The sequence below is a fragment of the Apium graveolens genome, chromosome 11 (assembly GCF_009905375.1).
Source record: "Apium graveolens cultivar Ventura chromosome 11, ASM990537v1, whole genome shotgun sequence".
Taxonomy (NCBI): Eukaryota; Viridiplantae; Streptophyta; class Magnoliopsida; order Apiales; family Apiaceae; genus Apium; species Apium graveolens.
In genome coordinates, this window is record NC_133657.1 from 194,510,700 (window position 1) to 194,522,379 (window position 11,680).

The 11,680-nt window shown below is 39.5% G+C and overlaps 1 protein-coding gene across 1 annotated transcript; it reads right to left on the reverse strand.

The window, feature by feature from the left end:
• Positions 1-303: 303 nt before the first annotated feature.
• LOC141696398 (uncharacterized) lies at positions 304-1,964 on the reverse strand. The gene is made up of 6 exons (XM_074500543.1): positions 1,815-1,964; positions 1,458-1,737; positions 1,306-1,388; positions 1,135-1,251; positions 531-685; positions 304-433 (listed from the first exon to the last, which is right to left on the reverse strand). Exons 1-6 carry the CDS (start codon positions 1,962-1,964, stop codon positions 304-306), a joined length of 915 nt encoding a protein of 304 aa, XP_074356644.1.
• Between the last annotated feature and the right edge of the window lie 9,716 nt (positions 1,965-11,680).

An 11,680-nucleotide genomic window follows, 5' to 3' on the forward strand; every position in this document is an offset into this window, starting at 1 on the left:
CGACGCAAAATTCTCGATCGTTACAATTTCACCTGGGTTGATGTTGCATTCTCTTCAACTGCAGGATGGCAATTCTTTTCTTCTCGGTTGATGAATCCAGTGCATATTTGGCATGCCCAATACACATGAAAGGACCTTGAAATATTTATTTCTTTAATGTTGAGTAAGATTGTATACTCCTTTCCAGCTATAGCCTTCAAGCATTGTGGCATCTCCATTCTTCCCTCATGCTTTATTTTGTAAATATTTTTAAATGAAAGTTAGTATTTAACTTAATTATGGTCAAACGACTTATGTATGGTATTAGAATTTTTTGTTAACCTCCTTGAAAAGGTTTCTAGCTTTCTTCATGATCAGTGTCCTGACTTCTTTATCTCCCAAGATTATGTGTACATCATCAGTGTTATCCTCTGCTAGAACTGAAATGCGATATCTGCAACCAAAAATTAAGTTGACTGTTTAAACTGTTTTGTAAATTATCACTATGGCTTTCGAAGTTCGTAGTTTAATATTTGACATGTGCAACTCACTTTATCTCTGGGCATGGCACCAACGTGTTGCATGCTTCAGAAACGTGGACGGAGTTCTCCTGTTTGATTTCTTTCCTGCATCCAGTGCAAGCAGAGTAACACCAATTTGTTGTGTCATCGACAGCTTTAATTCTCATATGTGTTAACACCTTGTTCTGTTTAGATAAAAAGATGTTCGTTAATAATAGATGAAAACAGTTATCATAAAATGCATAGTTTGTTCAAGAAGCTGACCCCGATGTATTCTTTTCCCATTTTTTTCAGCTCAGCAACTTTCAGCAGTGCAATATTCTTTTTTTGGTTTTCAGTGAAAACTTTCTCAACAAACTCAGGATTTTATAGCCTGTTTTGTAAAACATTAGAGGGAAACAGATCACAACGTAATGTAAATTACATTGGATGAAATACTAACATTTTTCTGAGTTGAGCTATAACATGGTGTTTGTAGTTGATGTATACTCTTGTAGCTGGAACATTACCAAGATCAAGGCCCCTAAATATGAATTTGAGGTGTTATGCATTAAAGAAAAGCCATAATATGAAAAAATAAATAAATTATACCATTAAACTTTCCCACTCGGTAGCATGATATGATCAGAATGACAGGAGTCTCAACAGCTTCTTTCATAGCATTCTCAAACTTAATTCCAAATGCATCACAGAATGTGATATTGACGTTAGATCTACCGAGAAATATTTGGTTACAATTATTCACATAAACCTACACATTTGCATTAAGAAAAGTTTTTAGAGGTAACCTTCCATCTGTAATGACCAATTTTGATTGTTTTTGCTTTTGGCCATGTCTGTTTTCTAGATCTCTAAACTTGTCATGTTTCTTCACAATACCAATTACATCTGGAATAACCAAAGATCAACCATATTATTAGAAAATAAGGTATAACACATAAAAAATTATTGTTGTACCAGTTAAGTATGTTTTCTGATTTGATAGTTCTTCGAGCTGGTTGTGGCCATAGAAATCAAAGTAGTCGAGCGGAATGTTAACTTCATCTTCTGCTATTTCTTGCACATATGTGTCTTTTGTAAAAACTATTTGCCGGTCATTACGTAGGCACCTGAATTTGTCAGTTGGCTTGTAGAGTTGGACAGTGAAGTTTCTGATCTTATAGTTTTTACCCAGTTTTAGTACTTGTGCTAGTTCCTCTGCGCGTGAAGTGGGAATGAAAGCATGAATTCTGTAAATCTGCATGAAAGAAGCACACACATTACATGATACGGTCGTAACTAAAGAAATGCTAAAGCTAAGAACTAAAATATTACCTTGCTATCCAACAAAATGACATTGAAATTTTTGAATTCTTCTCCAGTCCTAGTTGCTCCACGCCATAACCTGATGACTCTAACTCTTATTTTATAGTTATAACTACAAGTACCGAGAGCTTGAACACTGTCGTAATTAGTTGCAGACATTGTGCATCTGTTATGTTTGTTTGGGTATTGAGGTGGTAATTTTTATGTTGTGAACTCTTTGCAGTATAAATTTATACAGCAACCCAAACTCATGTACTCTGCATTTAATAGAGAGGCTTGCATCTAATAACAAATAATCATTACAGCAATGTCTTTAACTGAAGTGACCAATAGCTGAACGCATCCATAGTAATAAATTCAGGATTTCACAAATGGTGCAACACGAGAGAAATTATTACAACCGTGCTACTGTTTCACAAATAAAAGTACATTAAACATTAGTCTTAGAAAACATCAAGTTATATCTCCAACTCTCATTTCCCAACTACAGTTCGAGATATTGCAAAAGTTGGTCAAACTACTTTCTTAGTTTCATGGATGCATGAAAAAAAAAGTCAAGTCAAGCCATGCAGTAATAATTTTTTTTGTCATATAAATTATTTGGTGCTTTCGTACATACTTTCTCCAATTTAATGTTCTTGAATTTTTTTCCCCAGAAGAGTTCTCTGCATTGAAACGAAGTGGCTCCATTTTTTTCCGTGCTCTAATCTTCATGTTTGTAGATTTACCTGTGTCGGGTGTTTGAGTGGCTCTTGCCTCATGTTCCGTATCCTGAACAAACATACAAATGAATTTGTGAGCCAAAAAAACAAATGAAAAGATAATAAGTCCGAAGATTACATTTAAAACCAAGATTTCTTCCATTTCAGCAACATTCATCTCCACTGTACGCACTGTGTTGGGATCATGGGTTCCGACAGTTTCCACTTTCTGAACGATATCTTTAGCCTCATATATGGTTGATCCTTTTGTGAGGTTGTCTTTGGTAATCACAAGATTGATTGTGTACTTTTGTCTCAGCAATGTATTTAGGATTTTAGGAAATTTGTCTCCATCTTTTTCCTAAAAATAGAATACAAAATAGCAGAAGTAGAATGAGTACAACATAAAATACAAATGTAGTTGATAGTGAAACTGAACTATACATCAGCACAATCTGTTTGCAAATCAATGACAATTTTGTCGATTATGCGGCTGATTTCATCATCTGGAAACACAATTGCCAGTGAGCCAGTATCGTCGGAGCAAAAGATGCATAGTCTGAACCTGTCATTTAAATGTATAATATTTAACATTAGAATAGTGAATAAAAACTTTGGTTGAACAATACTATGAAATGACCTTTTATCAGGGTATGGAATAGTTCTGCCACATCCGTTTTTCTGCGAGCAAACAAATTTTCCACCTACATTCTCTAGTTCAAGATCACAACCTGTACACTTCTGGAAATACCAATTATTTTGGTCGCTGAACCGTTTTGCAATTACTTGACAGTAAGCTGAAGGCTGTACAAAGAAACATGTATCACAACCTGTAAGTTTACGCAAATGAAACTACTGGTTATATTTTCGTTCAATAAAAAAACCGCCAACCTTTTAAAATCTGCATTCAGGGCCTTGATCTCCTTGACAATAAGAAACTTTATAGTTTCTGCTTCAGTTGTTGGTTTTGTAACAGTAACGACAGTACTTGGCAATTCAGCTGTCTTTTTCTTTCCCCAACTATAGCATACATTATTCAATAGGTGAATGAAACTTTTGCAATAATGGATACGGTGTATATAAATTACCTTAGTTTAAGCTCTGTGACGCTGTAGTGATCCGGGTTTATAAAGATTCTTGTAGCGGGGTAATTTGATAGATGTGGCACTCCTGCATTGTTGTAAACGTGTAATGAAATAGTTGCAGAATATAAGTTATTATTTAGAAAATAAACTTAAATTCAATCACCTTCGTAGCGACCAACCCTAGCGCATGAGATTATAATGAAAGTATTATCTTTATCAGCCTTGCTAAGTTCCTTCTCAATATGTTGCCCAAACAAATCGAACAATGTCACCTTCACTTTGTTACTGTTTACGAAGAAGTATCTATATTACATCAAAAAAACTTGTATATAATTCTACCCCTTTATGTGGCTTTTTAATAACTAACCTTCCGTCGGAGATTTCAAACTTGAATCTGCTTTTCCTGACTTCATCTTTGTTGGTTATGATTAATTCCTGAACATTCTCCACTTTTCCCACCATATCTAAAATTATAAATTTGGTTAGACCGATTGTACGAACCATCCAATATATTAAATGTTTCAGACGGTACCAATGAGAAATCGATTGTCATTAGCAATTTTCTCCATTTCAGCCATGTCAAAAAGATCAAATGCATACTTTTCAATTTGCAATCCTTCCGTTCCATCTTTCACAAATTTAGTGTGAGGGGTGAAAAAAATATGGTTCTTGGTCCTCACGGGCCGAGATGTTTCATCTCCTACATAGTCTTTAACCTTGAAATTCTTCACAATGTAAATGTCTCCCTCCTTTAGTGTTTTGAAACGATCATCACAATGTTTGGAAGATGCAAAAGCATAGATTCTGTTATTCTATGAGCAAAAAAGTAATAGTAATTAGATGTTGCTCCAAATGTAGTACGCAAACTATTAATAAAGCTTTAAAACAATTTTGATGTGGTTACAATACCGAATCATCAATCAGTATCATATTTATTCCCCAGAACTCCTGTGTTTCTCTGTTTTGACCTTTCCAAAAGGACTGAACTCGGACTCTACACTTCCACTCATAAGTTGTTGTGTCAATAGTGTCCAACGGGTTGTAAACAATAAGTTCCATTTACGCACAACTGCCATTATTACAAAGCTAACAGTTTTAGGAAGTAATAGGCTATAGATAAGTTATTCAATTCATCGAATAGGCTACAGATAGGTAATGTACAAGCAGAATTCGATATAACTTACAATTGTTCGCTTTAAGTAGAATTAGGTTGAAATTAAGTAGAACAGAGCAGCCAACTTAATTGCAGTTCAGATCTATAATAATATCAAGCTTGTAGTGGAAGAGTTTAATTCAGACAGCCTTTATATTTGAACGGTGTGGATGAGTATATGGGTTTATGTGCAAGAATGAAAGGTTGGGCTGAAGACAACGCATATGAACAACTATTGTTCTTAAGGGCATATTTTTTTTTAATTTTGTTTATTTGACTTTTATTTTATTATTGATAAAAGTTTTATTTATTTTTTGAAAGTGTGGTACTTTTAAGATTTTGTCCATATTCATATTTTGTCGTAATAGCTAAAATTATTTCATTAATTTTAGTATGAAATATATTAAAATGTATTTTATACTAATTTGATATAAAAAATGATAATTAATTTTGTAAAGTAAACTAAATATTATATGTTGAAATTTTATTTGGATTTAGTTTAAGTTTTTCTGAGTACGCATTATATGGAAAAACAAAACAACCTTATTCGACTATTCAGCAAAATATTTAATTTTGTATTTCAAATGGAACGGTTAATATGTTATTAGTACAGCTTTAGGAAAACAACCTTATTCAATGCAATGATCCTCTGCCCTTATTAATGGAATGATCTACAGTTCCCCCAGCAGATGTAAATGCAAACATTGCATTGTCTAATCTAATACTTCTTTTAAAATCACGACCTCTTGCTTCATCATTGTAGAGTGATAGCAGGTAATCTGGGGTTTGAGGAGTCTTCGGTAAACTGACTTCACCCTTCTTACAACATATGGAGAAAATTGGAGTCCCTTTGGTAACAACTTTGTTTACACGCTCCTCGTGCCAAAGCTGAGCATGGCAGTGAATACACTTGTACGAAGGAGCACCAAGTGTTGCATACTCTTCAGGTATGACATACTGATTACCACGTGTTTTCGTCTTCCGGTTTGTAGTAGGGCTTGAAAAATGTTCTTCATCTGTAAGGGAGACAAAGATATGATTAAGTAGTTGAATCCAAATCTATATTGATCAATGGCTAAACTGTATTCTGAAGTCACAGTGATATTACCGCTTTCTGATTCAGAAGAGTAGTCTTGCTGATGGATGGTTGACCCCAGCATATCATCTGCAGCATATAGGCAACATTAGTTCTGAAATTCGATGAATAAAGTTCAGGCTTAAAAAATGATTAACACGACTTTGACAGACCATCTGAGCATTCAGAATCAAATAAACCATCATCTGAGAAGTACACTCCTTCCATTGTTGTCTCATCTGTAATGCAAGGAGTAAAAATTTCTTGTTCAATAAAACACAAATATTATGGTCTTGTTGCCATTTTGAAAGTTAATACAACCTTTATCATCATAGAGATGCTCTGCAGTATTAGGCTTCTTACTAAACTCCTCCTCAAAAAGATTACGACTCCAATCTTTTAGCGGTATATTTTCCCAGTCATTGTGCATTACTTTTTCCTTGCGTTTCTCTCTTTGTTGCGGAAACTTTGTAGAAGATGGTATGTTTGTGATATTCGATAGTGAAGTCCTAGTACGTGGTTTTTTCGTAGTTATATCTACGATGCTTGGTCCTGCAGGTTTTATGTTTGGAATCAATAACTGGTGAGAATTGATTTTAACATTATATGAAGGTGGCCTGATATGTAACATAACAATAAAAAGGTGGGAAGACCTTGTTCAGAAGTTCTCTGAGACACTTCAGTGGGCACAACTCGTGTCAAAATAGATAAGGGAGAGTTCTTACTATTCTCAACAACTTTGTTAAAACTTTCGAGTACGTGTTTAGTTTTCGTGTTAACTATAATTAGTGGCAAACCACATATCAAAGAATCAATCAACGGAAAGCTATATTACAGGATTCAATAAAGTTTAACCAACTACTATATTAAACACAACAATTAACAATCAACCAACAGTATTAAACACAACAATTAACAATCTATGATAAACACATAAGCAATCAACAGTTATGTACACGTTGGGTTGATACTCAAAGGGGAAGTTCCCGGCGTGTGATTGTTCGAACATGTTCTAACATCCTTGTTCATCCTCACACGTCTTTTTCACCTTTTAAGAGACTTAGAACCTGAAAAGGGAGGTCGTTGTTAGAAGCTGGGTCACAGTGTGTGCGAAAAACTATAAGAGATACGGTAGAGAAGTAGCGGAACCTTCTATCATATCCTCAGAAATGAATAAACGCCACGAACGATCGCTTCGATCATCAACATCCTGAAAGTAAACAAAGCGAAACTCTTTAAAAAACAGTTCAAGAAATAATAAGTAAGAAGGCAACATATGCCGTAGTATAACCTGGTTCATGGTTCCTCAGAGCGGTAATGGTGGAGGCTGGGTTTTCAAATTTGAAAAGAGTAAAACATCTAGAAGAAAGATGTAAACCAGGTAAGCTTCTAACATAAGCTAAGTGTCCTTTAATGAATATAATATACAATGGTGGAGGCTGGGTTTTCAAATTTGAAAAGAGTAAAACATCTATAAGAAAGATGTAAACCAGGTAAGCTTCTAACATAAGCAAAGTGTCCTTTAATGAATATAATATACAAAAGACATGATGGAAACAGCACGTGGGGGAATGAAGTTAAGTGTAGGCAGCTTACCTCATCAATGTCATTTCTGTAAAAAGCTAGAACTTTGAGGTCAAATTATTAGGCAGTGTGGTAACTGTAGCAATCACGCATTAGGAGCTATAATATAAAGAGATTATTTAAAAGTTGGGACATTATTATCTAACTGTTTCGATGGAAGACAACGATTTAAACTACATCAGATAATGCTTACAAATAAATTAGCATCCGGAATCTTTGTGTAAATCTAAGATTAACAATGTCTACTACGGAAAAAAGCAATTCAGGAACCCAAGATTTACATTGTTGTATTCTCTAAAAATTATGCTTCTTCAAGTTGGTGCCTTGATGAGCTGGTAGAGATCTACACCTGTTCCGAAATAATGAAAAAATTGGTTTTGGCTGTGTATATCAGCATTGATCCATCAGTTGTGCGACATCAAAGCAGGAGTTTTATTAAAGAAGCTTTCAATAAACATGAAAGTCATGTGGCTAAAATGGAGGTGTTATAGGGAGAATTTCGTATAATAGTGTTGTGGAGGTTAATGGGCGGATCAAACATCAAGGACGGTGTTTGACGGCGGAGGAAGGTTGTTTGGTGGTGGCTGAGCTTGTATGTTGACTCCTTAAGAAAGAATAGGGTTTATTATTCTCTATCAAGTGTCGACTCATGTCTCATACAGGTGCCTACGTACCCTATTTATAGGGATCAAGCCTCACGTAGTTCTTGGAGAACAAGTCACATAGGCTAGGGTTAGGACTCTTCAGCCCGTGCAGCCCAAGCCCACGATAAAGTCAGGCCTTCAGCCAATTAGTCACGTAAATCTCGACCGGCTCCACACGCTTCCTATAATCTCACGGCATCTCCGTATCTCTTCCCATAATTATAGGAATAACCCGTGTCGGCCCCGAAATTTACGAGCAACTCAGTCATCTATGAGCCACTTTCCATATCGAACACAAAGTCCTCTAATGCGGGCCGGCCTGGAGGCCTCGGCCCGCACCGCCTTCATTTTTAATCAATAAATACAATATTATCTTCAACTCCATTAGATGTGAGCTCATGGGCCCAGCTTGCGTGTGGGCAACCATGCCCAACTCGAGTACTGTCACTCGATCCCACCTCGCATGAAGTCACTTGAGCCCACCTTGCGTATGAGAGCCTAGTCGGCAAGTATGAGCCTACCTTACAGGTGCGAGCCCAACTCGCATGTCACGAGCCCAACTCGCATGTCATGAGCCCAGCTCGCATGTCATGAGCCTAGCCCGCATGTTCTAGCCCAAGTCACATTGGTCCATGATTCTAGCCCACACCTGAGAGTCCAGCCATTCAATGCACCTATAGGGACCTGTTTAGGGCCCATGACCGAAAGCGGGCATAACAACTACCCCCCAAAATTCCTGGTCGCATCTTGAGGCTAGGAATTTTCCAACATTAGCTTTTCATGGCCTCGCAGGTGCGAGCCCACCAGACCGCACTAAACCGTCTCGTGTGCTTCGCCTCGCACGCCTTTCATTTAACATTCATTTTGACAGCCGTTGGACAGCTGGCGTGGGGATCCGTGTCGTCATCTAAGATGGTGACATGTGTCGCCTCCCCTTTCTCTCTCCTATTCCCTATAAATACGTGAGATTTCAATTCATTTCTCACATTTCCAAAAATACTTCTCGAATTGCTGTTCAATTTGCTCAAGGATCTACCACGGTGAAGATCATCATCTCCACAAGAACCGTCTACCGGCGGCGATATTCTCCCAGCACAGATTCACCAGGATCTTCATACACCTCTCCAACAGGTATTCTTCGATTCGAGCCCATTTTCATTCATGCTTGTTCATGTGCACCATGCAAGCATACACCAGCTGTTCAATACGAACTCACACACAACCACAATACGCGATGCGAGCCCATCTGCTTGCTTAGATACTTAGGTGCGATACCGTGTGAGATGTGAGGACACTTAGGTGCGACCCCGTACCTGCTTTTGTTTTCTTTTTAGGGCCACACACTAATTTTCACCATCTTTTATAGATTTCGAATACGTCTTCAGCCCACTCCTATGGATCGTCTCGCTCTTCCTCGAGCCCGGCTCACACCTCTGCTAGCCCGGTTCATTCTTCAGCCACTCCGTCTCCATTTAACCAATATCCACCCGAGCAGCGAGGCTCCAAGGACTTTCAACGTGAGCTGACTTCTCTTTCTGGTCATCTTAGCCAACCCATCTCTCCTGGCTCAGCTATCACCCCTTAAGGGGCTTTGAACATTGCCAGAGTTGAGAACTCGATGCGAGAAGCCGGATCCGGCTCGCTTGATATTCACCTCGACCCGAACCCTGAGGATTTTACCAGGGAGAAGAATATCTATAATTGGAGAGATAGGCCTGTGGACCTCTCTCATATACCAGCCTTCCTTGGGGTAGAAGAGCTGCTAAACCGCGAGCCCGATCCCTTGGATAAAGAGTGAGCTGAGGAGATTTTAAAAGAAATGGCTGAAGAGAGGGCAGCCCTCCTGAGGCAAGCTGCAGCTAACAACCTTGACCTCATTCATCTTGACTCAGAACCTACTGACAGCGACCTGGGGAGTGCATACTATGACACCAGGAAGAAAGGAAAAGAGCCCATAGCTACTGAATACCCCATCTTGGGGCTCGAGGGTGAAGAGGACGGCTCACACTGGTCCTATGACTCTCCTCAGAGCGAGGAGGTGGCAGATGTTACAAGTCAGTACAAGATTTATAACTATAATTACATCCCCGCGGCCTCTCCTGAGCCTTATGTGCCTCCTGCCCAGCCCAAGCTGGAGGGTGAAATTGTTTTTAAGAGGCAGAACATTCCTGATGGGGAGGAGAGCTCGACTGTCAATGAGGAGGTTAAGGTGCTCGCTTGCCGCGACCTGCCTACCTCGCAGACTCAGAAACATCTGGCCGAGCATATTGAGCAGTTCCAGCTCGAGGGCCATGTTGTCTTGCCCCTGCCTCATATGAGGTGCTACAGATTCAACCATCCAGAGAATGGAGGCAGGGTGCCTCGCATGCTCTTGTCTTCCTTCCTTCTAAAGCTAGGAATCTCCTCTCCTCTACATCCCTTCACCAAGGATGTCTACGAGTACTACCAGCTCGCACCCTTGCAGATCAACCCGAATGGATATTGGTCGCCCTTGCATTGTACATCATGTACAGCAAATGTGGGTTTCCCCCTCTAACAATGAGGCAGCTAGGCTACTTCCTTAATCTAAAGTATTCTCCTAATGACTTTGGATATTTCTACTTCTGTCTGGCCGTGCTTCAATAAAAAGAACCTCATCCACAACGGGCCGAGCAACTCAGGGAAGTGGAAGAGCCCTTATTTCTATATCCACAAGGTGCCTCGAGTCTAGACTCATTTTTATTACAATCCATGTAAGTCTTCCCTGGCCGCTCTCGTCTTTTCTACCCTCATTCCTTCCTTTAACAAGAAATGTTTTTTTCTTTATCTCCAGCCACCCCGCCTCGCACTGTCCTTGTGGGGTAAGAAAAAATAAATGCGGACAGCCTCCTAGATCTTCCTAAGGCGGACAGGTATATTCGAAAACTCATAACGACCTCGAATCTGGTCGCGTGTGGGTTTTTGAAGGACGGGGTGAGGCTGACTCCTCAAAAGAAGAAATCTAAGAAGAGAGCCAGAAAGGGTAAGAACATCGGGCCCACTTGTGCGGGCCTGTCTACTCGCATGCGCGAGCTCGTGTGGTCGCGTGTTTTGCATCTCACTTCACATTACACTCTCATTTTTTGCATTTTTTATCTGCTCGCATTGCTTCTTTCCCTTGACTAATCTATCACTTCATTGTTTTCTTTTTCAGAAATGGCCATCTCCCCTATCCCTTTCATGGAAGAGGCTGAGCAAACCGCAGCTTCAGGCCCTGTTCAGCCCGCTGCAGCGACCACAGGGGCTCACTCTCAAGTCCCCCCTCCAGCTCGCATGAGGACCCTTCCTGAGCATTTCAAAGGCTCAGGGCCTTCTCCTCGGCTAAAAAGGCATCGAGGTCACAAAGAAGGGAAAACTGGCGAGCCTGAGCCAAAGAAGGTTGCTCCATCTGATGCTCCTCTTCCCACCTCTTCTTCTGCCAACATGGTTGCGACCACATTCGGTCGGCTCGCTCAAGGTTACATCAGCGAGCAGGATTTAAAGGATTGGTCTTCCTCTGCTCTCGAGGTCAACCAGGATGCACTCTCTCGAGCCGCGGCCGAAGTATACTATCGTCAGTTATCTAAGGCTCGAGAGATGCGAGTCCTCATACAGACCAACACAAAGCTCGAGTCT

What these genes read in the sequence shown, in the direction of transcription:
- LOC141696398 (XM_074500543.1), bottom strand. Translation starts at nt 1,964, where the DNA reads ATGTCTGCAACTAATTACGACAGTGTTCAAGCTCTCGGTACTTGTAGT. An exon ending in TCAGAAAACATACTTAACTG is followed by an intron (nt 1,389 to 1,457) that starts GTACAACAATAA and finishes TGGTTATTCCAG; the next exon opens with ATGTAATTGGTATTGTGAAG. An exon ending in GTGCCATGCCCAGAGATAAA is followed by an intron (nt 434 to 530) that starts GTGAGTTGCACA and finishes TTTTGGTTGCAG; the next exon opens with ATATCGCATTTCAGTTCTAG.